This window comes from Alternaria metachromatica (assembly GCF_023757995.1).
Source record: "Alternaria metachromatica strain BMP 0045 chromosome Unknown scaffold_19, whole genome shotgun sequence".
NCBI classification, from domain to species: Eukaryota; Fungi; Ascomycota; class Dothideomycetes; order Pleosporales; family Pleosporaceae; genus Alternaria; species Alternaria metachromatica.
In genome coordinates, this window is record NW_026055510.1 from 543,342 (window position 1) to 569,315 (window position 25,974).

The 25,974-nt window shown below is 52.7% G+C and overlaps 9 protein-coding genes across 9 annotated transcripts; 2 read left to right on the top strand and 7 right to left on the bottom strand.

The window, feature by feature from the left end:
- Positions 1-333: 333 nt before the first annotated feature.
- Positions 334-2,334, bottom strand: J4E83_007664 (uncharacterized protein; the record flags this gene model as incomplete). Its single annotated transcript, XM_049334567.1, has 1 exon — positions 334-2,334. One exon carries the CDS (start codon positions 2,332-2,334, stop codon positions 334-336), a length of 2,001 nt encoding a protein of 666 aa, XP_049186453.1.
- A 1,944-nt stretch (positions 2,335-4,278) lies between these two features.
- Positions 4,279-4,905, bottom strand: J4E83_007665 (uncharacterized protein; the record flags this gene model as incomplete). Its single annotated transcript, XM_049334568.1, has 1 exon — positions 4,279-4,905. One exon carries the CDS (start codon positions 4,903-4,905, stop codon positions 4,279-4,281), a length of 627 nt encoding a protein of 208 aa, XP_049186454.1.
- Positions 4,906-7,604: 2,699 nt separating this feature from the next.
- Positions 7,605-8,688, bottom strand: J4E83_007666 (uncharacterized protein; the record flags this gene model as incomplete). Its single annotated transcript, XM_049334569.1, has 2 exons — positions 7,605-8,279; positions 8,329-8,688. The coding sequence occupies 2 exons, from the start codon at positions 8,686-8,688 to the stop codon at positions 7,605-7,607; spliced, it is 1,035 nt and encodes a 344-aa protein (XP_049186455.1).
- A 649-nt stretch (positions 8,689-9,337) lies between these two features.
- On the top strand, positions 9,338-9,807 carry J4E83_007667 (uncharacterized protein; the record flags this gene model as incomplete). Its single annotated transcript, XM_049334570.1, has 3 exons — positions 9,338-9,410; positions 9,468-9,613; positions 9,667-9,807. 3 exons carry the CDS (start codon positions 9,338-9,340, stop codon positions 9,805-9,807), a joined length of 360 nt encoding a protein of 119 aa, XP_049186456.1.
- Positions 9,808-10,845: 1,038 nt separating this feature from the next.
- Positions 10,846-11,571, top strand: J4E83_007668 (uncharacterized protein; the record flags this gene model as incomplete). Its single annotated transcript, XM_049334571.1, has 2 exons — positions 10,846-11,236; positions 11,291-11,571. The coding sequence occupies 2 exons, from the start codon at positions 10,846-10,848 to the stop codon at positions 11,569-11,571; spliced, it is 672 nt and encodes a 223-aa protein (XP_049186457.1).
- A 5,832-nt stretch (positions 11,572-17,403) lies between these two features.
- On the bottom strand, positions 17,404-18,504 carry J4E83_007669 (uncharacterized protein; the record flags this gene model as incomplete). Its single annotated transcript, XM_049334572.1, has 1 exon — positions 17,404-18,504. The coding sequence occupies one exon, from the start codon at positions 18,502-18,504 to the stop codon at positions 17,404-17,406; it is 1,101 nt and encodes a 366-aa protein (XP_049186458.1).
- Positions 18,505-18,868: 364 nt separating this feature from the next.
- J4E83_007670 (uncharacterized protein) lies at positions 18,869-19,358 on the bottom strand (the record flags this gene model as incomplete). The annotated part of the gene is made up of 2 exons (XM_049334573.1): positions 18,869-19,051; positions 19,122-19,358. The coding sequence occupies 2 exons, from the start codon at positions 19,356-19,358 to the stop codon at positions 18,869-18,871; spliced, it is 420 nt and encodes a 139-aa protein (XP_049186459.1).
- Positions 19,359-19,631: 273 nt separating this feature from the next.
- J4E83_007671 (uncharacterized protein) lies at positions 19,632-20,549 on the bottom strand (the record flags this gene model as incomplete). Its single annotated transcript, XM_049334574.1, has 1 exon — positions 19,632-20,549. One exon carries the CDS (start codon positions 20,547-20,549, stop codon positions 19,632-19,634), a length of 918 nt encoding a protein of 305 aa, XP_049186460.1.
- Positions 20,550-21,919: 1,370 nt separating this feature from the next.
- Positions 21,920-25,516, bottom strand: PRP10 (U2 snRNP component prp10; the record flags this gene model as incomplete). The annotated part of the gene is made up of 1 exon (XM_049334575.1): positions 21,920-25,516. The coding sequence occupies one exon, from the start codon at positions 25,514-25,516 to the stop codon at positions 21,920-21,922; it is 3,597 nt and encodes a 1,198-aa protein (XP_049186461.1).
- Positions 25,517-25,974: the final 458 nt, after the last annotated feature.

Sequence of the window (25,974 nt, forward strand, 5' to 3'; positions counted from 1 at the left end):
GATCCCTGCCACTGCCAGATCCTACATTCCATAAGCTTTTAGAAACCAACCACGGCTTGATTACAAGGGACCTATCTCAAAAGAAACATATGTACATTCTCAAGATAAGGAAATATGCAGGTCCCAACAGACCCTCCGGCACCATGAAACAGACAGCGGAGAAACCGGAACAGCTCCATAGGAGATCTGCATCCAGGTACCAAGCCACATCATGCAGGGAAGGACCGACCACGTACACCAGACCCAACGCCAAAAAACCGCTGAATGTAAACGCTAAACCGCTCAAAAAGCTCCATGTACAGGGAAGATACAATCCATGAGCGCAACACTCATCTAAAGCGCCCAACTGCCTTTCCTAACGGCAGTTCCACGCCCCCCAGCCATGAATTCATCTTCAGCCATGTGGGGGTGTTGCCTCGCCCATTCCTGGATATAGATGCGTAAGGCGCGCCAGCGCATGCATGTCTCCTCGGTAATCTGGGTGTCCTTCAAATTGCCGTCGTTGCCTAGACGAATGTAGCCACGGGATGAGGCGAGGTGATCGTCTTGCCTCAACTCGGAAATGGGAATGTGCGAAATCTTTGAAAGCTCTTCATCGAACGGACGTGCCATTGACGGATATCCGAGTGACAGGTAATTGTACACTTGGGTGACAAAGTTGTCACCAAATTCTTCTTCGATGGATTGCTCGACAGCGAGCTTCTCATCGATGCCCGAGAAGTCCGTTTGCCCAAAAGTGACGCCGGAGCTCGATGCCGGAGGCGTAGGTGGCAAGAGGCTCGTAGAGGGCGTTGGACAAGGCGACATGGGGTTTGGCTTCTCATTGTGGGGTGTAAGTAGACCGGCTGGCCCGCGTGGGGACTTGTCTCCACCGTTGACGCAGAAACCACCCCACAACCCGTGCGTGCTTGAAGCTCGGCTGTTGGCATTGGACCACAGTGATGGTGTTGTACTTGTTTGCCTGCCATTGCCTTTTCCACACCATAGGCTTTCTCCTGTTTCAGACGCGGCCTTGGACTGCTCAGAGAGATAGCACATAGCCGTCCTGACCGCATCGCATCCTTGAGTAGGGTCAAAACGAGATGGCTCCGGTGATGCACATCGGGGGAATTTGATGTCCTGTCCAAGCATGGGAGGTCGGGCTTCTTTGCGTTGACGCTCTAATTCGGGGTCTTTTCGCTCGTTCGCAAACTTCTTGGCCGTAGCAGCATCCAGAAAGCCGGCTGGGTTTCCGAATGGACTGAAAGCAGGCTTGTGATACTCTTTCGGCTTCTGCTCCTCTTTACCGGCTTTCTGTTTCTCTTGATACTCACGCATGGCAATTAAATCCCAATTAACCTGCGTGAAGGACGGTTCTCGCTGCGGCTTGGCCTCAGTGACTGATGGCTCAGAGCCTTCTGTATCATGATCCACGTAATGAGCCACGGGTTCGTGGAAGTCGCTGTTCGGGAATGCGGCCAAGGCCTGTTCCCGAAGCTGTTTCTCTGCAGCCTTAGCAGCCAACTCAAGTAGGTAGCCAGCAGAACTGTCGTCAACACTTTCTCGTCGTCGAGTAGCTTCTTTGTACATAAACGAATGGTCTGAAGTATAAGGTGGCGACTCGGTCGGCGATGGCGGCGCAGATGCTTCAGACTCGGAAGACTCAATCGGGTCTAAGTCAGGAACACGGAACGAGTGCTGCGAGGAGCTAAAGTACGACCGACGTCTACACGGTGAGGCGTTGCGTTGTATCTCCAAAAACAAAGGGTTCTGTTTGATATCAAAAGTCGGTGTGTTTGTTGGCGGTGTGGGAGGGATTCCTAGTATCCTTGCTTTCCGGGCACTGATTGCAGAGTCCGGGGTCGCCTCAGTCTTGTCAGACGGTTGTATTGCGGGAGTGTCGTCCCCAGCCTTGCGATGTCTTTGGGCAGTTTCGATCAATTGCGGTCGAAATTTCTTGGTAGGCAGTTTTAGAGAAGCTCTGTACTGGCTACTGTAGCTTGAAGCCGCTTCCATAGGATCCGCTTTGAACTTCCCTGTGGGGGAGGTTTGCTCTTCCCAATCCTTGGCAAACTTCTGACGACTGCTTCGTGTGGTCGTCTCCACGGGCTCGGGAGCAAAACGACGGTTGGACCTCTTGGTAGTCTCAACGGGCTCGGGCGCAAACCTACGGCTAGACTTGGAACTTGATTTTGTCGTCTCTATTGGCTGTGGTGCAAACCTCCGTGGCTTCGGCCTCTCGGCCTGCTGTGCCGGAGCTTTGTCCTGCTCTGCCGCAGCCTTGTCCTTGGAGGACGAGACTGTTGTCTCGATGGGCTCGACCTTGAATCGCCTGGGGGGAGCTGCTGACGCCATCTTTAAGTATTTCCAGCACTTGAAGGATGCTCCCTGATGCTATACTTATACAGGTAATCGGATATATCACTAACGGTGTCTTCGCCAATCGCAAGACTATGCGGTCGCCCGGGTAGACTAGTGGCAGAGGCCTAGTATCTGGGGAGGTGCGGAACCGAAGCGGGGAATTTGCTCGGAATATTTCGGAGGCATGTAACTGCGTAGGGGCGCTGTTGAGCGTGACAGCGAGACAGCGACGTTGCGGACAATGCTCGGTGCAAAAGTAAGCACACGCAAGCCCCGCTGGCGGTATGTTGTGGTGATAACGCTGGGATGGAGGGTGCAGCCGATGCTGGCTAGTTAGGGGCAGGGAATTGTCTACGGCGGTCGATTCGGAGGCGCGTAGGGCTCAAGGGTACTCGTGTGGTCTTGGAGCATGTCAGTCGCGTGCCATTTTGCTTCTGGCCGTCTCCCACGCCCGGGCTCAACTTACTGGACCCCGTATCGCAGTTCCCACACGGCCAAGGGTTTGTCGAACTGCGGAAAGCGTCTGAAGGAGAGGTTGCCGAGAAACATGTGAATGGCACAGTGTCTAGTAGCTGGCGCTGGCGTGTGTGGTGCAGGATGACGTATGGTGGAGCGACTGCTAGGGACAGCCCAGAGCTACCGCGGGGGTTTGCGGGTTTGGGAATGCGTGGGCGTGCACTGGTGGTGAGAGCCGTTGGTTATATCCAGGGCGGTCGCGGTCGTGTTCAGTCGTGGGCGCAGCTCGTTGGACGACAGGGTTGAGTTTCCAGCGTCTTGTTGAGGTTCGAGAGCTGGTCGTAGCGCCCTAGGACCAGCAAGATCCAGGCACTTAGATGGTCTTATCAATGCGTGCACCGCTATTGACACACGAGATATCCCTCGGACTTGGACTAAATGGGCAGTGGCAGAAAGTTCTAGGGCTCCATGGCTGTCTACCAGCTGCCCGATGACCAGCCTCGTGGGCGGAGCGGTCAATCAGTGGAGTCAGCACTCTGCACCCGACCGCATCTTCGGCACGTTAATTCGTTCAAGGATGCACGGTGCGAACGTGCAGCAGCCGTGTGGGTCTGCGATGAGAACTAGACAATTCCATGTCGAGCATCGGGGATCGACAAATAGCATGCGCTACTCCACGACTCCAGACTCCACGCCCGCTTGCTGATCGAGAATGACTACAGCCTTTGGGGATTCCAGAAAGTCTGATCAGGCCTTTGCCTCGCGGCGAAAGCTATGCGGCATTTGTTGTGGAAATTAATGCTTTATTTACGGAAACCCTAGCCACGTACTTGTCTCCGCTGAGAAGAGCCCACAGGAGGTCATGGCGGCATCGTGTATTCCCGAATGCGGCCGCTGAGGCAGGAATCTTTCCATGTGTGCGTAGCCAAGATGGCATAATTCATAACAACTCCATCACACAATTGTAGCATGCACATGCGCCTTCCGTTTACTGCCGCCGTGCTCAGGTAGCATACTTTGAGTCCAATCTCACGCTGACCATCCGACGTTGTGAGGAGTGATCGGGCAGGCGCGGGCGATTTCGGGTGGCTTTTGCAGTTGACACATGCAGCATGAACGACGGTTACCGTAACCAAAATTAGAAAAATATACCATGACTCCACTTCGTGAGAGTACTCCTATCTTATTTTTGCTTTGTTCCCTCCGCTACGCCTATATCGCTTTCCACTTCACATTGGCCATGCATCTGGCTGGGGCCTCACGACCGCTTCTCTTGAAACTGACACAGTTTTTGGATACATCGACTAACACAGTTCTCTCAAACGCCAAAAGAAATACCTAGGTACTCAAGAGTTCCGTTCGTTGTACACAACATTGAAGGATGATCGGAATGTCCATCCCAAAAAGCGCGCGCCTGAAGTCCAACCACCAACCAACAACCAACAAAAGCCTTCCACTCGAATCAAATCCTACCGCCCCAAACTATGGCGGCGAGATGTATCCATAAGCCGGCGCATACCCGCTCCACGACTGCTCCACCAGATACCAGAGGGGCGAGCGATCCGGCACGACAAGGTGACTCGCTGGGTCTCCGCGGCAATGCTCGTACTGGGGGCTGAGACGCAGCGGCGACTGCAGAAAAAAGTGCTCAATAGGCAACGGCGTGGCAACCGGCATGCTGTGGGCAACCCAATAAAGAACACCCGGGTCGGGTGATCGGCTTCGAGCGCTGCCGCCGGCAGATGCTACTGGACTGTGGTCGATTGTAGCACAGGGCTCGACGACCATGCTGTCCGACATGGCGGCACAGTCTTGGAACGTATCTGTGGGGTCTAGGTCTGAAGAGTGTGTCGTGGTGTCGTCTGCATCTTGGAACATTCTCATATCTTCCTCTTGCGGCGCGGGCATTAAGTATAGCTCCTCGTCCGCGTCAACGGCTGTCTCATCGTCGCTCACTCCGCCACCGCCTTCGTCGTCGCTGGCCTTCTCGCAACCTTCTCCGCAGTCGTAGCCACAATTTCTCCAATTGAACTGGGGCGGTCTGTCTGCCGATGGGCTATCCAGAGCCGGCTGATGGGACGGGTTGTTCGGATCATCGTGGTCGTACATCTTGACGATAGTAATAGTATCAAGTAGTCTTTACTGAAGGTATGTTAGTTGACCTTGCGTGGTATGGGTCCACGTAGGTAACGTCGACTCATTGCATGCACATAGAGGAGCAGCGTATCTTACCTTGACAGCTCAATGAGAAGGAACAAGAACGGCTAGCAATGGAAGACAGCGCTGGATGTCACAAGTTGAGGATCGTTTCAGCAAAGGTAATGGTATACACGCTAATAATACAGATCAAGCTACCTTCAAATCAACAAACGCTCAGGTGAGGAAGGGATCGAAAGGAAACGACTACCGTACCTCCCCAAAAGTCTTTATACACAAAACATACGAGCGATCATCGGCCAGCCAGAGTATACGACAGAACGAAAGGGAGTCATAACCGCCTCCGCGACAGACACGTTGCCTAACCCCAAGCCTGAGTCGGTCACCTACCTGGCTCCAACAACCCATCACTGGACCTCCTTCCCCGCATTTATCGCAACCGAGATCACACCAGTACTCTGAAGGACCACTATCCTCCGCTCATCTATTACCGTATTCCGACACCGGCCAGCGTGCTCATAACCTGGGGTAGTCGACAGTACCCATGAGTAACCACGCGACGGAAGGATAGCATAGGATACGTCCCAAGACGAGCTGGTAACATCCGAAGGTAGCCGGCATGTAGATTGTTCTGCCTGATGACGGCATGGGGACTTTGTTTTGGGGAGAACGCGTCGCGTGTGCGTGTCCGAGATGGGCTCACCGGAGGCCGCCTACATGGGCGTTGGAAGTGGGGTAAAAAGCCACCGGTCAACACCGAGAGCGATTGTAGACCAAGGAGTTAGATATGACTCTGGTGAGATTGGTCGCTTCGTTTTGGCATGGTACGGACCTATGTCACTGTGGATGACGGATATTTGGGGTCGCGTTAAGCAATGTTGCCGCTTTTAACCTCGTCGGTCGGGAGATTTTGTTACTGGTGGACAGATTTGGAAAGAAGGTATCATTGTCTCATGGTACTTTGTATATTTCCTGATATGCTCTTTCTATCACAGTCATGGTGTAGCGCGCCAATGTGTATGCATCGAAATTGCCTTCCATTCGCCTCCGCATGCCGGGTCCTCGATCCGAACATGACGTCTTCTCCTGTCACTCGATGCCCTTTCTCTCCACTTTGCTCATTTGTTATGCCAGAGTAACGTCCGTAACGAATTCCAGTCGTCCGACTGAACGTAACTGTCCACACGTTAGCGTAATCCCATATTCTTTCAGCTCCAAGGGATACCCACATGTAACTCATACTGCTCCTCAAACTGCTCTGCACAGCCTCAGGATGCCACCTGAAAATATACATAACCATCGCCCAACTCAGACTGGCAAACACCGGCCATCCGTTCTTCGCCATAGTTCTCCTCATCTCGCCATTACCGAACAGCTCCCACCCGCCACCACCTCCCTGAACTCCTTGTCCACTAGCTCCGCCTCCGACCTGTCGTGGTTGTACTGCCAGCTTTGCCAGCGCTAACAATACGCGTGCAGCTACGTATATGACGATTTGCTGAGACACGGAATTGTGAATTGTGCGACCAAAGACGGTGTAGCCGCCTAGAAGACCGGCGAGGAAGGAATCGTAGTGTCGCTCTTTGCCGGTCGGGGACGCGTGTCGGAGGAAGATCATGCAGGATTTGTAGACGAGGGCGAAGAGGCCGAGGTTACGGGCGTGTTGGCGGGTCGCTTTGTAGACGAGCAAGGCTTTCGATCGGAAACTGTTTGGCTTTTGTCAGCACGAGTGTTCTCTAGTTACGGAGCAGAGAAGAGGGCTAGTAACAAGGAGAACGCTGCGTACCTTCCAGATCTAAACAGGAAGATCATTCTGCAACCACGCGTCAGCTATCCACTTCTCATGAAGCTACGGCCCTGCGGAAACCTACACAAGCGCATGCGGAAATCGCACTTTACTTCCATACACGATGCCATTCCTCACACCTTTTACCAGTGTGAGGATATCGTGGTACTTTGGATCTAGCACAATCCTGTCGAGCGCAGCCTGTTTAACCATCAGCTCTTGCGTTATAAAAGATGCGACACCCTCGTTTCCTGCAACATACCTCAAGGGCGTGTAATCTATCCATGCCGTTTGTATATGTGTGTTATGACCTGGGTGTTGTGTTCTGTCGTTGCTGGCTTGCGTCCGGCGAAGAAGAGCCTCGGTCCAGCGCGCGCGTTGCGATGACGTTTGCCGCTACCTTTTACGGTCGCAGGAACTCTGAAGGAGAAGATCGAAGGAGTGAAGAGAAGAATGGAAGTACAGTGTACGTATCATGAGGCTGGCATGGGGACGAGAGCGAGGTTTGCGGACGGGTATAGATAGCGCAGAGTCGCAGTCGCGGAATGGCTGCTGGCATCTGATCCTCGGCTCGCGTCACATTGCCGGTCGCTGCTTCCCCACATCCGTGGATTGGTGCAGCTTCGCGCTAAGAGAAGGAAGGGACAGGGGTGTTTGCGCTTTGACATGTGAAGGCAGAATTATTTGGCGAATGTTGCATGTGCATGTGCTCTATAATCTAAGACTGCTGCTTCTTTTCTATGCGCTCAATGTAACAATACATGGTATCTCGACGCTCCCGCCTGATGCTATACAAACGCCCCCAAACACCATGATATGCTGCTCGACAAATTCCGCGCATCCAGCGCGAAATCCCGTAACGGTCCTACTCTACTCGTCGAGTAGGCCATCGCTTCTTCAACTCTTCATATACCGTGAAGATGAAAGCAGAACTCGGTATGGACCTCGCAACTGTGATACCACACCCACGGTACATGCCTTTGATACCGTGTTGCTTCCAAACCGCCTTTCCTACAGCGCTGAATGTTGACTTTCCGCCAGTCAATTGCTTGACATCTTCCGTCTGCATCCTCGACTTGATCGTGTCCGCAGGGTAGAACATGAAGTTGTAGGCTCCACCTGCGACAGAACCAGAGGCCATGCGCTGCCAGACGGGAATATCTTCGTCCTTGGCTGAAGTGCTGGAGCCTTTGAACAGGATCTTCATGCCTTCATAGCCACCGAACCACGCCGCGCCGCCTCCCGTCTCGCGAATCAAGGTTCCAAATTGTCCGTGCCAGTAGCCCTTGAGGCCCTGGTGACGATAGATAGAAGCAATGACTCCTCTGATGGTTGGTGCGGCTACGACGGTACCGCTCGTTTCTAGGGGAACTTGCATCTTGCATTTGACGAGTTCAATCGGTGTTAGGAAGAGTGAGGTGATGGCGCCCGCGATCATTCCGCAAAAGAGCATACCAGAATATGGCAAGTCACGCTCAGGGTGTCTCTTCAGCTCAGGATAGAATCCCGAGGACTTGAGTGCATCGCCAGCCAGACGATACTACAGACCACATCAGCTTGATCCACTTCTCCATTGGCACGTTACTCACACTAAAGAACAAAGTGCTTGTCTCTACAGCAGCTCCTACCAGAGGCGCACTGATCCCCCGGTATATTCCAAGGAAGCCATCCTGCTGTAGGGACTTCTTGAAGCAGTCCAGTGGCCCGGTGTAGCGGAGTGGCACCTGGTCGGGCTGTGACTGCAGCCGAACCTTGACCGTATCGAAGGGGTACTCGATGTACTTTCCGACCACTCCTGCCGCGGATCCACAGAGAACGTCCTTCAAGGCCTCTTCTCCCTTGCCTATGGTATGCTCTGTAGCAGGACTCCGGACCTCTTCCATTATGACTGGGTTGGGCAGCCGGCCTCTTCCCCCCACCACCGACACCGGACTCTCTTGTGCTTCCATGAATGCGGAATGTGTGTGGCTCGTCAACGGATATGTGTGATTGTATTGAATGTATGGTTATGAGGCCGAGCGCATGTTGCGTGCGAAGAGTCGTGGGCGGTGAGAGGGCGCGTGGCTACTGTTATGAATCGGAGCCCATGTCAATGATGGAGTATACCGGTAGCGTTTGCGTTATGGCGAGTGGAGGAAGGTTCGGAAGTGTGTAACACGACGAAGAGAGTTTGCTCGAGGGAGCATGTAGCGGGCCGTGTGTGCGACGGGGATGGAGAAGATGATAACGCCCAACGTTGTACCAAACAGGGTCGACCTTTCTTTAGCTAGCCTAGGAAAATTCTGCAGTATCGGAAGAAAGTATTACAGGAGTGGAAAGCGCACAGCGCTTGCTAAGCCAGACCATCTGCATGCGCGAATAAAGTATGGGCGCAACGAGCAGTTGGGAACGCGCTCCGGCCGCACTTCTGCTGATGCAGCTTATCAGATCAATTCGATCTGATAACATTTGAGTTGGGCGGGATTTGGGATCCCTGGCTGGCAGCCCGCGCCGGCAAAGTGCGCTAGTTATCGATAATCGGCATTAACTTTTCTCGCGCCGCCGTGTTCTGGGTTCGAGAACTTCTGCGAGATCCACTGGTCGCGCAACACTGCAACCATGTCTGAATCTGTGATAATCGAGGCGCCTCCTGCGACGGAAACTGCCCCTGTCAAGGGCATGAGAAAGAACGGTATGCGACAGCTGTGTGCGGTATACCATTGCGACATGGCAATCTAACTTACCCCAGGCAAGCAATGGCACGACAACAAGGGCCCCTTCCGACCAAAGGCTGGCCAGACCTCATGGGAGAAGCGCAGTGAGGAGAGGAAAGCGCTTGCTGCTGTCAAGGCGAAGGAGAAGGAGCTGAAGGACGAGAAGGAGTCTGAGAGACAGGTAGGAAACCACGGCTTTTGGTTACAAATAGACAGGAGCTGACTGTGCAATAGCGACGAGTCGAAGCCATCAAGACCAAGCGCGCCGCCAAAGCAGAACGAGAGCGATTCGCCCAGATGGAGGAGAAGATGCACAAGAAGCGCGTCGAGCGCCTGAAGAGGAGGGAGAAGCGTAACAAGATGCTGAAGTCATGAGCTCGGGTCGGATAGACTAGAGCCGAAGCATAAAATGCGGTTAAGGAAATGCCGCTTCGGGGGGATGTTGAAAAGGTGCAGAGGCAGGCGCGACTGCACTGCCTAGAGACTACCGGGAAAGCAAGAGCAACCGGAACCAGCCCAGATAAGTCCAGTCTGTAGGGCGGGATGCGAGCAATGATACCCTATCGAGACTTCCCACAGTGGAAGACGGAGCAAAAAGCAATCATATTAGAACCTTGCCCATGAGTAAAGAAATGAAATGCCATTCCCTACTGAAAGTACCATAACCATGGACGTGGAATCACCTATACAGGCAACTTGCAATACAATATCTGCAAGACTACAATCATCATGACTGTCTAGGCTGTTTCATGACTCTCTTCACATGCGCTTCCCCAGCTGGCTAGCGGAAGGAGACCCCTGCAATGACACGCGAAACTCGGAAGTCGATCTTGGAACCCAGCAGCACCGACAACTGCCTCGTTGCGCCGACCCAACCACCACCATGACATGGACGGACAGCTTCACCTCCATGCCGGCCTGGCCGACCCCAGGTCTTTCCGTCCCAACCTCTACAGCTCTCGTTCGGCGACGCGCGTGACGACTGACCCCGAGAAGAAGTCGCATTCCCACCTGCACAAGCACAAGTCGTCGCGACACCACCACGACCGTCACGATGACCGGCACCGCCACAGCTCCAGCCGACGCCATGCTGCCAAAGAGGCGATGCAGTCAGCCATCCAGATACAGCCGCCCACCAGCTTCGGAGACCTGCTGAGGCAGGCGCGAGGGAGCAGAGACACGAGCCCCAGTCACAGTCGCAGGGAGAGCGTCGCACCAGGGCAGGCAGATGGCAGCGTGCATGGGAAGGAGGAAAGCACTCCAGGCATCACCATCCCGCCGCGGAGACCAATCCGGCAGGCAGATGTGGAGCTAGAAGCTAGGAGAGTTGAAGCTAGAGAACGGTGCGTCTGCGTCATTCACTATCAACCCCCATGATGCTCCGTAGCGTTCCCCCAAGATGCCTCCTCTAACATGGCCCGCAGAGACCTTCGTGCGGTTCTCCAGACCCTTTCCGACCAGTCCCTCAAGACGTCGCGCCGTCTAGACGACACCTACTACTCCATTCTCGAGAAGGTCTCCGTATTGCGCCAGACCATCGGAACACTGCAAGAGCTCTCTGGCCTGACCAAAGAGCTCCACGAAAACTTCGAGTCGGACACGACAGAGTTGCTGGAGGATGTGACTGGCCAAGTGGAAGCCTTTGATGGCTTCAAGACACAACAGGAGCAAGTGAGCGGGTTGGAAGAGCGCATCAAGGCGGGTAAAGAGAAAGCCGATGCACTGACGGCGAGGCTCGAACGAGCGAAAGAGCGTGTCGATGCGAGGGCCAAGTCTGAAGCGCAGTGGCAGGCGAAGAACACCCGTATGGCTATCCTCATAACTTTCTTTTGTTTCCGTCCCAACTAACATCACACAGATCGCGTGCGCATATTCTGGGCTATAGTGGGCTTCGTAGCTGCTCTCATACTAGCTCTCATTCTCTTCCGCCCCTCGCAACCGACCGACCATCTACACGAACCGAAGAATACACTCGATCCTGCGACCAGAGAAGCAATTCTGAAAGCCGACATACCAGACATAGCAAAAGAGGCAATCATAGGGCCGTCATCTAGTACTGCAGGTCCAAAAGTGGAGACCCCCGAAGCGCGGCCTGTACTAGATGACGATGAGCGACTGCGCGCATTCGACGAGTTGTAATACTTCCAGCTACTTTCCTGTCTATTTTGCTTTCGAACACCAAGATACCCCTGCGATAGTTTGGCCACGTCCAATATCAATCTCGAAATGATCAAGTTCTTTTGGTGTTACCGTCCACATCATCCTAGCCGTCAGGAGACCTATCACTGTTGTATGATACAGGTATATCCGCGTGCGTTGCAGATCGTTGAACACAGCGTTAGGTGTTACTAGGCAGGACGCCTTGCCAAACCATAGCCAATGGTCAGAATCTGTACAACACCTCAGCCGCTTTTGGCCCACCTAGCCCAAGCCACCAAAGCCACTAGCCCAGCGGCCTCTCGTATGTAACAGTACTTAGTCCTGTCGACTCCTCGCAGATCTTGACACACGAAGCTATCGCTGCTCTACCGGATCCTGAGCATGGCTTCATCTCGCTCTGCCACTATGCGTTCGCTGGAGCTCAGCCAAGAGTACCTTCCGACGGCCACTGCTCCAGTCAGAGCAGACCCACTTGCAAGCAGCCTCAAGCAGGATCGTTCACATGGTATCCCGGATCACGGCCATTCCACTCATAGCGAAAGGCTACTCGGTAACAACCTAGCATGGAGTTCAGAAGGACCAGAATCCGTGTCTTCGAAGGAACAGGCTATTGTCCGAACGCACTACGATCCACCGAAGCGTTCTGGAAGCTTTCACTGGGGAGATTGGCGGTGGGAGATCGCATCTGCACTTTTCAGTTTTCTATGCATTGTCGCCATAACAATCATATTGAAAGTCTACCAGGAGAGACCCTTGTCCAATTGGCATTTTGTTCATAACATTACGCTGAACACAGTTGTTGCACTTCTTTCGACCTTATCGCGGACAGCCCTGATAGTACCAGTTGCATCATGCTTGAGTCAACTCAAGTGGATTCATCTGGTTAGGTCACCACGCCCGCTGCGAGAGATGCAAATCTTCGACGACGCTAGTCGTGGACCTTGGGGGTCTCTGGAACTTGTTTGGAGATTGCATCTCAAAACCAAGTTGGCAACATGGGGTTCTCTCATCACGGTACTGTCCCTCGCCATGGGCCCCTTGTCACAGCAGTTGCTTTCGTATCCTTCAAGATTGCGTTTCGACACCTCTGGTGCGACTTTCTACAAAAACCAAATTTATGATTCCGGCGCCGCCAGGGGCGTCACCGGACGAGGTGTTATCAGTAAGTTATATATGTAACTTCTTTAGAAGCCGTTCCAAGCTTACAACCCGAACAGGGCGGATGATGGACCCCAAAATACAAGGCGCTATCCTGAATGGGCTCTACAATCTCAGTGCACCAGTGCAAGTTGAATGTCAGACTGGAAACTGCCAATGGGACGACTTCACAACCCTGGCAGTGGCTAGCAACTGTACGAATGTCACATCCGTCTCGGAAATTGTCTGTGGCAGTATACACGCAGGGAGAAGCTGCAATTATACAACGCCATCTGCTTTCTTCATTGAGTCGTCTTCCCATCAAAGCTCAGGCGGCGGAGGATCAACTCAATTCAACAGTAGCGCTCATATACAGCGCGCATCTCAAATCGGCAGCGTACTCAACAGCACCATCGTCAGTTTCGCTACCGCCAGCATGGTGTCGCCTTTTAGCATGGACAATCCAGACCTCACTGAGTGTGACATGCGTTGGGTCGGTCGGCATGTCCGTAACATGAACGTCGTGAACGGTACCTTCAACCCTGGAATCATACAAGACTATGAACTTTACGGCATCGCCAATCCATTCAACCCGGACTATTGGGTCTCTTTCAACGTCTCGAACGAGACTACAACATTCTCCGGTAACACAACTTTCAGTGTTGGTCCAGTCGACAACGAGGGAATGATGACGTTTCTCTCCGGTATATTTTCCTCTACAATCAAGGACGCGTACGGTCTTGCCTTGCAAAACTCTACAAATCTAACACAGACTGTCCAAGCTATTAGCACTTCAATGACGTACGCCTTCGGCCAGGGGCCTAGCAGTATCAACCTCCCTGGTAGAACAATCACGACGGAGCAATACATAAAAGTCCACTGGGCCTGGATAAGCGTACCAGTTGTTGAAGTCATCATGGGCATTGCGTTCTTCGTAGCTACGCTCGTACATACATGGAGGAGGGGCGTAGTGGCCTGGAAAAGCTCTGCCATCGTACCGTTATTCACGCACATTGAAGGATGGCATCCTGAAGAAAGTCGAATGGGCAGTGCAAGAGAGGTAGAGAAGAGGGCTATGGAGATGAGAGGCTTGCTAGAGAGAGATGAAGACGGTGGTCAAAGGTTCAGACGTTTGGATGGATGAGCTATTTTAAGCGCCACAAGATATAAGACCATGACAACATGACGCCGAAACCGACCAAACCTCCCACCTCCGTGCCTGAGGATACGCTGTGGGTTGCGACTCCTACAATGATCGCTACGACTGTCGCGATCATGAACGATACGGCTAGTGGCCATACCAAATATGTCTTGTCGACGGCATGGCCGAGGCATAGGACCTTGCGCTTCGTCGCAGCGTCCGTATTCTCCACATCGAACAAATTCGTCTCGTGGAACATCCTTCCGCTCTCATGTAGCACCTCGGGACGTCGTAGAGCAGCTGAGAGAGTAGGCGACGTCTCAGTACTTCCAAACTGCACCTCCAAAGGAAACGTACGTCCTTGAACTAGGGGCTATAAATGGTCAGCAATCCGTGTTACGTTAACGACCGTCTGGCTATCGACTTACGGGGGTGATCTCGCATATCTGAACGACGGGCCTTTGGCACCACAGCCAACGCAACCTGACGCGCTCTGTCGTACTGAAGCGCAGCTTGTAGACCTTGAAGAGATGTATTATCTGCTGCTCCGTGTTGAGTGCTTTGGTTTGCTTGTCGAGGAAGTTGCGGCCATGTTTGGTGTATCCAATCCAAATATCGGGCTCTCGGCCGATCACGGTAGCATTCGTGGTTCGATCGTCTGGACTGATAGTGACAGACATGATCACTGAGATGGTGCATTCTTGTCGTCGCCCACATGCATTGTCTTATACATGTCGAGCTACAATACATGACTCTAATCGAGCACCACCTTACAATATCAAGCTAGGGATCAACAACTTGAGTATCTTGTAAAGCGCATGTCTTCCTTCGCCTACATTTTGCTCACTGTGAGTGAACATCATTTATCTTGCGACAAAATGATGTTCGCAGCTGGGAAGGATAAACAAATTGTTTGTGTAACGGACTGAAACATTCTATTATTAGCTGCAAATGTCTCGGCTGCGTGAGGGACGTTCAACGTGGAGTTCTTGGGGGCTGAACAATTTGTTCGCGTTGCCAACAATTTGCTCTACACCGCGACTTTGGCAAGTCGTGGGTGGCCTTCGCCGTCGCGCCACTCCTGCTTGATAAAAAGGTCGTCTTGCCCTCCCTAGGTCTTCTATCGGCTATCTCTATTTTCACAATTCTCTTCGGAAAACTTTCGGTTCATAGCATTAGCAGGAAAAGATTCTAACAGTACGCGTACAGAAGTATCTCGGTCGCGGCTATGCAGCCGCCCTGCCGTGACACAGAACATTGGCCCCTCTCTATGCGACGCAAACCGAGTGTGGACTTGTGCAACGAGCCCCTTGCAAAGTCAGACTCCAGGCCTCAAGTTCCTCAATTCGAAAAGGACGCTACATCGATTACACCACCCATACCATCGTGCGACAGTGGCTACGGCGGTTCTCCTAAGCTCCACTGGCAAGAATTCACTGGTCCAATACCGGCAGTCCTTGCCGACGGACTCGAGCGATTGTCTCCACCAACCAGTTCTTCTAAATCGCATACGGCTGCTTCGATTCCGACAACATCTGTCACAGCACAGTCATCGCCAAGGCCTCTTCATCGATTCACCTCCACAACACGACAAGCGTACGATGCCGTTCATTCGTATCCGTTTGCGAGGATTTTGAAATCGTTTAAGTGGTGGATACCGACTCATGGGCCTTGTAAAACACCAGCACCAGGATTATACACAGCGACTACAACACCGAGTAGTCTAGTACATTGTGGCCGAGAAAAGGACAATAACAGCCAACATGACGGGGATGGCGATGAGGTCGCGCACTGGATTAGTGCAACCGAACATGCTGCGGTCACGAGCATTCACAGTTCACTAATTGCTCCGGTACAAAGCCGGAAAAAAGAGACTATATCACCATGCAATAGGGCGCTTCTTCTTGAGTCCTGGTCATATCTGCAGGCAGAACATGATCCTCACGAGATATTTGAGACATGGCAGGGAGATGACAGTACGGAAAGCTATGCGGCGGATACAAATATGGCCTGCACAACAACCGACGGTTCTGGATCAGACGACCCTCCGAAGAGCGCCATAACGTCCCATAGTACTTCGATTGGATCTGGTAGCAAAGTCTTCCCTTCTCTCAGCCGGTCAAACCCAAAGAGATATGAAAGTGAGGATGACGATGGGTACCCGCACAAGAGGCCGAACGGCAAGCAACAGCCTTGGGATCTCGGCATAACCTCGCCTTCTAGTCACAAGGTACAAATGCGCTGTCCATTGTTAGAACGACATGGATGTCAAGGAACTAATCCATCAATCTCGGAGCTGAAGCGAAGTCTCATGAGTCGCCACGGCATAGGAATATGCGAACATTGTTGTACGCGACTGCCGATTTCAGACGATGAGAAAACGCCAAAGGAACTACTGAAACTACTGGACGATCATGTAGCGGGATGCGTTGAACGACGCTGTATTGGCAGTTCTTGTGGCAACGCTTTGAACGACAGTGCTTCTCATCCTCGCCGAACTGGAATATGTCCCTCCTGGGCAACGCTTTCCAAGGAGATAAGATGGCGTTTTATGTGGACATTAGTAAATCCCCAGTTAAACCCACCGAATCCGAACTTCCTTCTGGGTCCCAATCTTGAGCATATTCAGGAGAGAAGGCCTGTCAAACAAAGAGCACGACCTAGAGGAATCGAAAAATGCCCACGCATCTCGCGAGACATCGAAGCCGATGAGAGACGCATTATAGAATTGGAGATTGACCTGGCAGCGGCCAAGAATGAGACTGGTCAAGTACAGCAACAAAGGAACGACAAGGTCGCTAACCTGGAGAACATCATTGAAAGCTTCGTGGAGCTTCTTTCTTACAAAGGGATCGAAATACCAGGATCAGTACGAAAGCGGTTGCAGAACGAGTGCCCCGAAGTCATGGCTGGAATCCTTACCAAAGAATTGCAGACTATGCCCCCGCTGCCGACATCAGCTTTTACGACCAACCATGGACAATATCCAGTGTCAGGCATGTCATCGGCATGGGGCCACATGTCTTTTCCACCGCCGGCAATGCCCACGATACCTGCAACCTGGAATACGGCCCCTCAGCAAATGGTTGGGTCAAACCCAGGTTACTACTTCCCAGATTTCAGCGACAAAGCTCCCACAGCGAGCGCGATGTATCCAACCGATGCCTATATTCCAGTTTCGAATTCCATAAGCATGGATCCTAGTATCATGCATGCACAAGTCGGAAGATACAGCTCTGCCGAAACACCGGAGACCGTACAGCCGTGTGAGTGATGAGAACAAGACTATCGCGGCATACCTGCTGAATGTGTACGAACAAAACTTTTCCGTTTCGTTTTCTCTCGGATGTGTGTTATCGAGAGTCGTTGTCTATATATCACACGTCACGGTTTCATTCATGGTGTCGCTTCACTAGCGTTCTTACTGTGCAACATTTGAGTATCTCTTACTCGGTTGCAGCTTCGAACAGTTTCTGCTACAGCTGTAAACTCATCTCATATGTTTCTCGCAGGGTTCTTCTGCCAAAAACATTCTAAATGCCATGGGACTTAGCTAGCTCTTCTTCCACTACAAACAACATCTTCCCCTTGATCGCACTTCCATGGATAAGAAGCTCATGCGCTTCAACCGCATCGCTCAGCCTCATCAGCTTCGCGACAACCGGATCCAACTTCCCCTCTCTCACCTTCTCCACGAGCGCAAAGAATTCCACCACTTCCTTCTTCTTTGGGTACTCGATATCAAGCGACCAGAAGCTTACTCGTGGTGGCTGGAGTATTGCTTCAAGGAGCTTGTCGACGTTCGCCAGCATTTTACTCCCATCCGCAGCGATGCCCCCCATAACTCCGAAGACGACCACTTTGCCGATTTCCTGCTTAGTCGCTGCGAGGAAGTCTTGAACGCTCTTCTCACTACCAACACCGTCATATGCGACATCCACACCCTTTCCATCCGTCAGCGCATGAACTTGCTCCACAAGATCCGGGGCGTTTCGGTCAAGCGGTTCCACACCCAGTGAGCGCACGTAATCGAATTTGCTCGGCGAACATGTTCCGAACATCTTGATGCCCATGTCGAATGCCTTAATAAGCTGCGCCATAGCTGTTCCCAGTCCTCCACTTACACTCCCGATCAGAATGGCCGAGCCAGGTGGTAAATCGACACCACTGTGCTTCAACAGACCCCATGAAGTCATGTAGTTCAGCGGAAGTGCGCAAGTTTTCAGGAGGTCATCTTCATGCTGCAGTTTCATGACTTCTTCGTGCGGCAGGACGATGTGTGAAGCATGTGCGCCAAAAATGCTCAACGCTGCGACTCTGTCTCCAATGTTCAGTTCTCTTCCCTTTGGAACAGCATCGCCTAGCGCAATTATCTCGCCTACGAGGTCATAGCCAGGTGTGAAGCCCGGTTCCTTGGCTAGGGGATGAGGGTAACCGCCGACACGCTGAATATTGTCGACTCCAGCGATACCAGCAACCAGGATGCGAATGAGTACTCCGCCAGCAGAGAGCGCGGCCATGGGATCAAATGCCTCCCATCTCAGCACGGATGGCTTGCCGAACTCTGTTATGATCCAACGGCCTGGTGAGGTTGGAGTAGGTGATGTATTGGGCGTGGAAAGCGATGGAGACATAGTTTGAATGAGTTGAGGAAGCGCTTGTTCTGTGAATGTAGGTTTCTGAATTGGTCAATAGCGGAGAGCGGAGACTGTGTCAGCTACTTAACAATAAAACGTATGTCTCGTACAACCGCCCGAACCTGTTATGTCCGATTTTATAGTTTCACTAACAATGGCACGCCTTACAGCAGAACGAAGTCGCATTTATAATCTTGAATATCCGACTTTTGTCAGCGAGTACGAATGGTACATGCAGACTCCCAACGAATGAACAGCGACCGGCCCCTCACACCACCAACTCCGGTCCTCGTTCGCCCTCTTTCCGACTAACACCATACACGCCTAACACCATCAGCGCCAACAACCCTACCGCAAACTCTCAGAAGCTCTTCCCGTCGACAGACTTACGCTTCAATTTCTCAAGCTCAACACCCTGCAGCATGCGTGCATTGATACACGTCATACCGGCAAAGAAATCCGGATCTTTGGAGCGGATCATGCACGATGCACCGCAGGTACCGCAGAAGTAGTGGCCCATTCTCTTAGTTCCGAAAGAGTAAGACTGTGGACTAACGTTAGCTGACCTAATCTTTTGCGGTATTTACTACGTTGCTGGCGACATATTCACTTACCTTGAACTGCTCGATACTACCGTTTGAGAAAACGACACGCTCGTTAGGCACGTAGATAAGAAGATAACCGTTGGATACGCAGATACTGCAGTTGCACTCCACTAGAACCGCGTTGGGGTCATCGAGCGGAGGAGACGCAGTGACAGAGTACTTGAACGCGCCGCAGTGGCATGACGCGTCGTAGGTTTTGGTTGGAGCGTCGGCTGGGGGCGCGCCAGGAGGACCAGTATCGGACATGATGTAGTAGTTGATGAAGCTTTGCCTTCCGAATTTGGTATAAGTTGGTTAAGAACAGTAGTCTGTTTATTGTGTACCTAGATACAACAGGTGAGGTTGTTGCTAGAGAGGATATTTATTGAGATCTAGTGGCTGCTGCCTAAAGTGTCGCATTGCATCTACGTCCAAGCTAGGAAACTCCACTTCGCGTAAGAGTCGCGTCGTCACACGTAGGGCGCCCTGTTGCTAACGCGAATAGGATGTCCCTAGGTGTTGGCACACACCGACCGGCTTTTAAGTACATAGCGCCTTCCCCATGAAATCAGCTAGCTTTGGAACACTCTCCTCAGTATCAGCATACAAATCGAGATGTCCTTTTCCTTCAATGACGAAAAGTTCCTTCGGCTCCTTGGCCTTCTTGATTGCGTCCTTGCTGTAGCAAGCGGTGTCGGCTGGGCCTCCATTACCCGTGTCTGCCAAACTTCCCGTAATCATCAACAGCGGTCGCGGAGAGATCCAGTCGATGAAAGCAAAAGAATCGTAGGTGGAAAGCTTTTCGAAGCTCCTCACAAGCTGCAGGTTGTTACATTTGGGATGGTTCCCGAGTGGAGTCGAATAGTATGACTTTGCCTCTTCGAAAACGTCTAGCGTGCTGAATGTGGCAGGCTTTCCTCCCTTGGCTTCTGAGATGCGTTCTTGCGCTGCAAAACTCAGGCGCTGATGCAGTGTTTCTGGGTTGATGTTTCCAGAGTCGTCTCTCAAACCGTTGCGATGCATACCACCCAAGCAGACGCCGACTACGGTCGCCACGGCCTTCATGCGCACATCAGTCTGTGAAGCGAAGATTGCGTAGCCTCCAGAAGCACAGATTCCAACAACTCCGATCCTTTCGGGGTCAACGTCGCCGTCAAGAGTTGAGAGGAATGTTACGGCGCTCTTGAGGTCCTCGACTCGTTGGTACGGATCTTCTAGGCAACGTGGCTCGCCTCCGCTCTCACCTTGGAAGGCTGCATCGTACGCGAGAGTTATGAAGCCATGTTCGGCTAGCTTTCTGGCATATAATCCAGACGCTTGTTCCTTGATAGCTGTACCGGGGTGGCCGACAATAAGGGCGGCATTTTTGCGGTCTGGTGCGTTTGGGGAGGGTAGGTATAGATCGCCGATTACGTTGATGCCATGGCTGAGGAAGTTAACTTTGCGAACAGTGGCCATCGCAGTTGATGCGTAAGAAGAATCGGTTTGCTTGGTGGTTCGTGGAAGCAAGTTGATAAGGATACGTAAGAGACGATGGTCTTATTCGTCTGTACGAGCTGCTCAAGGTTTCTGCTAAACGCTGACGTGAAATGCCAGGTGTTTATGTATTCTTGCCAAGAAGATGTGTAGATTCATAGGGACTACGATACCGCCGCGATACTCACCATGCTCGTGTTTGAGCCTGTACTTTCAGTTACCCCCCGGCTGAGGCTCCATCAGCACTCATTCGTTCCTCAGACATTCATGTCGCATACCACGCTCAAACGTCTCTGGCATTAACGCATATTGCTAGGATGCCAGTACACGGATTTAGGATTTAGGACTTTCTCGGCCAAGGTTTCGCGCGCATTCGATCGTATACATTCGTCCGCGCACCAATAGAAAGTTGGGGATTTTCCCCGACCTCAGCATCGCCCACTTCTTTTCTCAACCGTGAGGTGCGACATCAACTCAAAATCTTCTTAACGCTGAATGATAACTTTTCATGCAATGATGTATGGAACGGATTACAGGATCTTGCAAACGTTGGGCTGTGATTGAGAAATGCTTGAGTTTGCGCCGTTGAACTGCGCAGCTGATATTCTGGTATCAAAAGTCAACGACACTGGCCCAGCACACTCACGCTGTATCATAACTGTGAACTGATGCTGGATATAAGACAGTGAAGACCATGCATCTGTCTGACCCGCTTGAAGGCCAGCGACTATGGCAGCAGATCAAAGCTTGACTCCGGCAACATTCAAGCACAGTCCAACGAAAATGATCATCATAGTGCTGGGGCATTAGACGACGAGAGTGATATCCAACATAGTATCCGATGGCCAAGAACGAAACGGGGTGAAAAGCACGTATACTTGTCCCGGTTTAACGTGTGTGAGTGAATGACATAGACGTACTCCCCTCTGGTAGGGAGCGCGGGTTCTCTTCGATGGTTCAGCATACAGGACAGCGGCAAGCACCGACTTACCTTCTGACAACGATCAAGGGCTGGGATAGATGAGATGACTTCACAGAAACCTAAAGGTGATCAGCGTGTAAAGTGGTTGCAGATTATCTTTTTGTTACCATAAGAGGTCCTAAACTGAAGTGGCCTGGTAATGGCGACTCATGCTCTCTCTGATCTTAGCGTACTGTAACGCCGCATACTCCGATCCAACCCTACTGTGATGTACATGATAAGCTAGACAAGCCCAGACCCTGACAGGGTTGGCCTACCATTGTTCCAACTATAACCAATTCCCAGTTCGCTGAAAGCAAGAAAGTGCAACAAATCCCCGGGGTAGTGGCCCCAGGAAAGAAAGCAAAAGAAGGTACTGGGGATCTTACGTTTAGATGAAAATATCCAGCTCATGTCTCCTGACCTCGTCCTCCTCGAAAGTTGGGAAAGCTGGGACCATGGCGTCGGCGTTCTGAACGTAGGCATCGTTGTAGATGCGCCAGTAAGGGTTTCGCACTTTGCGTGCTGGATGGAAGAGACCAGCCCAGACGTAGTTCATGACAAGCGGGGTACCGATCGCGTTGCGGACACCTTCGATAGCCTCGATGATGCGGTCGATGACGTGAGGACTGGTTTCGAACAAGTTTGGCCAAAGAAGGTTGAGCAAGTGAATCATCGCATCTTCGCAGTCGAGACCGACACAGCCAAGAGCAACGTGCTTGACGACCGAAGCGGCAGTCTGGCGATGCACTTGATCTCGGTCGATGAGGGCATCCTCTAGAAGTGGTGTGATGGCATAGACATAGTCCTTTGCCATCTCGCCGATGTACTCGAACATGAAGGACAATGATTTGAGGACACCATTCTGTACGTTGAGCTCCGGTACGCGGTACTCGTTCATAAGAGCCGGTAGGACAGTGAAGGGTGCACAAGTTTCGGCGACGATACCAATGGCGACGGCAGTACAGACACGGGACTGACGCTCCTGAACTCGAAGGTTACCAAGCAAAGTGGCCAGCACATCCTGGGGACCGATAGCTTTGGCAATATAACCGAAGGTGTTGTTGGCAGCACGACGAATACCCTTCTTATGAGCCTTGAGCATGTCCAAGAGTTCGAAGCAGATACGCATCCACTCACGAGGGTTGACGTAGTTTGCACCTCGATCAGCAATACGTCCTACCAGATCGATGGTGTTCTCCTGTACCTTCTCATGTCGGTTACGAAGGATGGGCGTAAGGCGGGGCAACAGATCCTTGATAGGCGGTTGCATGGCGTGGAGACCGACGACTGTGACGATAGCACGAAGAGCACCGAGAATGGAACCAAGAACCTCAGGATACTCCTCACCAAGGTATTCGTACAACGCCTGCGCAAGCTTGATGAGTTGTGGGTCCTCGTCGCACTTCTGCATCACGAAGGTGATTCGCGAGATGAGATCTGCTGCTTGCTGACGGACGGTTGCGGATTTGTTGTTGAGCCTAGCAAGAACTGTTGCGACGATCTGCGGGAGATAGGTCTTGGTACGCTCACCCAGTGCGTTGACGACCGTAGCAAAACCGTCGATGACAATGGGGTCCTCGATGGTTTGGTCCTGGAACGCAACAAGCACACCATCAATTAGCTGTTCTTCCAAACGCTGGTCGACGTCGTGCGCTCCTAGTGTGCTGATAACCTTGTCGACAGTCTCGACAGTCATCTTGCGGTATGCTTCGTTCTCGTCCTTCATGTTGTTAACAATCCTGCCGACGATCTCAGCAACACCAGCTTTCTGCGCCAGGTCCACGGTCGTGTCCACCACTTGTCGGTAGTTGCGCTTGTCAAGAGCCATGCGGCGTACCCAGAAGTGCTTGAAGAATTCAGGGAGAACATTGTCCTTGAGGTAGACTGGGGTTACTCCTGCGGTGTTCGAGCACTGAGAAACGACCTTGAGCACGACCTTCTTCATCTCTTCATCGGGTGATTGAAACTCGCGAATGACGATCTCCATGATCTGACTGGTATAGTAGTTGGAGTACTCCTCGTCCATGAGCGGGATGACATAACCGACCGCCTTCAGGAAGGATGCAAGAGCCTTACCACGTTGGCGACGGGCTCCGGTCCAGAGAGGGTTCAGAATATCGTCGAATGACTCGATACCGTACGGGCTCGCGGCTTCAGCTAAAGCTGCAAGTGCAAGAGCTGTGACCATGCGGACCTTTGGCTGTTCGTCATTCAGGTTGTCGCCGATGCACTCCACAAGTCCCTTGAGGTGAGGAAGAATAGCACAACCCATAAGGATAGGGATCTGCTGAACAATCTTCACACCAGTATGACGTGCGTGCCACGACTTCTTGGATCGACACACAGCGCGGAGGAAGGGAAGGAGGGCGGGGATACCGAGGGCAGATGCGACGACAGCGAAGGCTCGAGCGGTGGTGTTTCGGACGTATTCGTCTTGGTGGTCTAAATCGGGACGCATTGTACTGATCATGTGTGCGAGACCAGCGGCCTTTGCAAGGTTAGAAATAATCTCTCGACCTTCGACACGGGCGTAGTAGTCTTGGTCGATAAGGAGAGGCTCAATGACGACGAGGATCTTGTGGACGTAGGGCCGAACAAGGTCGTCGAGCTTGTAGAGGACACGATCGATGACTTTGACGAGCAAATGTCGCTCCTGATCCTCCAAGGTGCGCTCCATGAGGAGAGGCAAGATCTGGTTGAAGAGAGCGCCAGCACCGAACTGCCGGGCGTTGTCGGTAAGTTGTCGAAGCGCGGTCTTTCGCATGGGTGGTGTTCCGTTCTTGACCTTGAGCAAGAGTCGCATGATTTTGCGCTCCTTGAGTTCCTCGACGGTCATGTCGTTCTCGTCTGCACCGTCTGTGAGCTTTCCAAAGTATTTCATGTCCTCGTTCTTGAAGAACTGAAGATCACCGACACCTGGAATCTCTGTGGGCAGCTGCTTGCCCATGGCAGCCAAGCTGTTGTCTGCTTCCGGAAGCAAGAAGCCTTGGTATCCCGTGGGAAGTGCTGGCATGCCCACTGGTCGCCGCACTGGCTCGTACCCAGGAGGGGCCTCGAGGACCTTGTAACCTTCAGCCTCACCAGGCAGCATCATGTCGAGCAGCTCGTCGGATAAGGGAGCGTTGCGGTTGGAGATATCGGTGCCGAATGCGAACGTCTGCGCGACTGGACGGGCGCCGTTGGTGGCGGGAGCAGGCGTTGCGGCGCTGGCGGGGGCTACAGCTGTGGTATCCCAACGCGATCGAGCCGGTTGAGCAGCCTCAGCAGACTTGTCTTCTGCCTTTTCTTCCTCGGGTGCCGGTGACCATCGCGATCGCTTCTTGGGCTCGCCATCTGCCGTGGCCTCGTCGGCCTCTTCTTTGATCGCAGGTGTTTCGCCGTCGCCGCTCTCGTCCCAGCGTCTCCTCTTGCGAGTCTTCTTCATGGGTGGGGTCTTGTCGCCATCGACAGGGGCGGATCCGTCGTCCTGGAGCGTTGGCTTGTGGTCAAGGACTTCGTTGCCTCCCTCCCTCTCCCTCTCCTCGATGAGCCTCTTCACACGCGCCTCTTCGCGCTCAAACTCGCGTTGCTTCATCACGTCCTTGTACGATTGGCCGCCATCTTCGCCATCCTTCGCGAAGGGGTCCGCTCGCGACGGAGAAAGGGCGCGGTCGAATCGTCGTCGTTGGTAGTCGGTCTCGCGTGATGCGATCTGAGCCTGCTTCTCGCGACTGTCGAGGATGTCCGCCTCTCCGGCATCACCATGCGCAAACTCGTTCATCATCTCCTTGGATGCCGTGTATTGGCCCACAAGGCTCCGGCCGTTCAGCTGCACGTCGTCCATGTCGGCGTCGTCGTCAGCAACGGCGATGGAACTGACGTAGTCGCCATTGTTTCCGCCGTAGAGCTCCTTGTCGAGGGGCTCGTTGAGCGATTGCTTGTTGTTGGACGTGTCCCCGTTGGCAGCGCCGTTGGCCCTCGAGTTTCCTGCGCGCGGTCCGGCCATGTTTGCAGCAGGTGGTGACGGGTAGATTGGGGTTGGGGTGATTGGGGCGACGACAGCCTGTGAGCTTCTCCAAAGTTTCGCGATCCAGGGCTTGGCAGAGCGGCCGCATTGGCACTAGCGTGAGCGGCTTAGTCACCCACCCCCTTCCTCTCGAAACCCATGGCTTGGAGTCTCAACACAGGCGTGCAAAAGGTCGCCAGGCTGCATCACGTCGCTGCAAGGCCCACAGACAATGACTTCATCGATACCCGCCACATCCAAGCCGAGCGGCGCAGCCTCTCTTCTCACTGTGCCCACGCCCGGTACCCTAGTTCGCCTCGCAATATATCGAAATGCGGCACAGCCATCTACCAACGGGCGAACGTAGGTCATATAGCATTGTCCGTCCACTCACGCCAGCTTTGTGTGCATTGTCCCTGGGTTCAACTCAGAGTTAAACTTCTAGTTTACTCATCGGC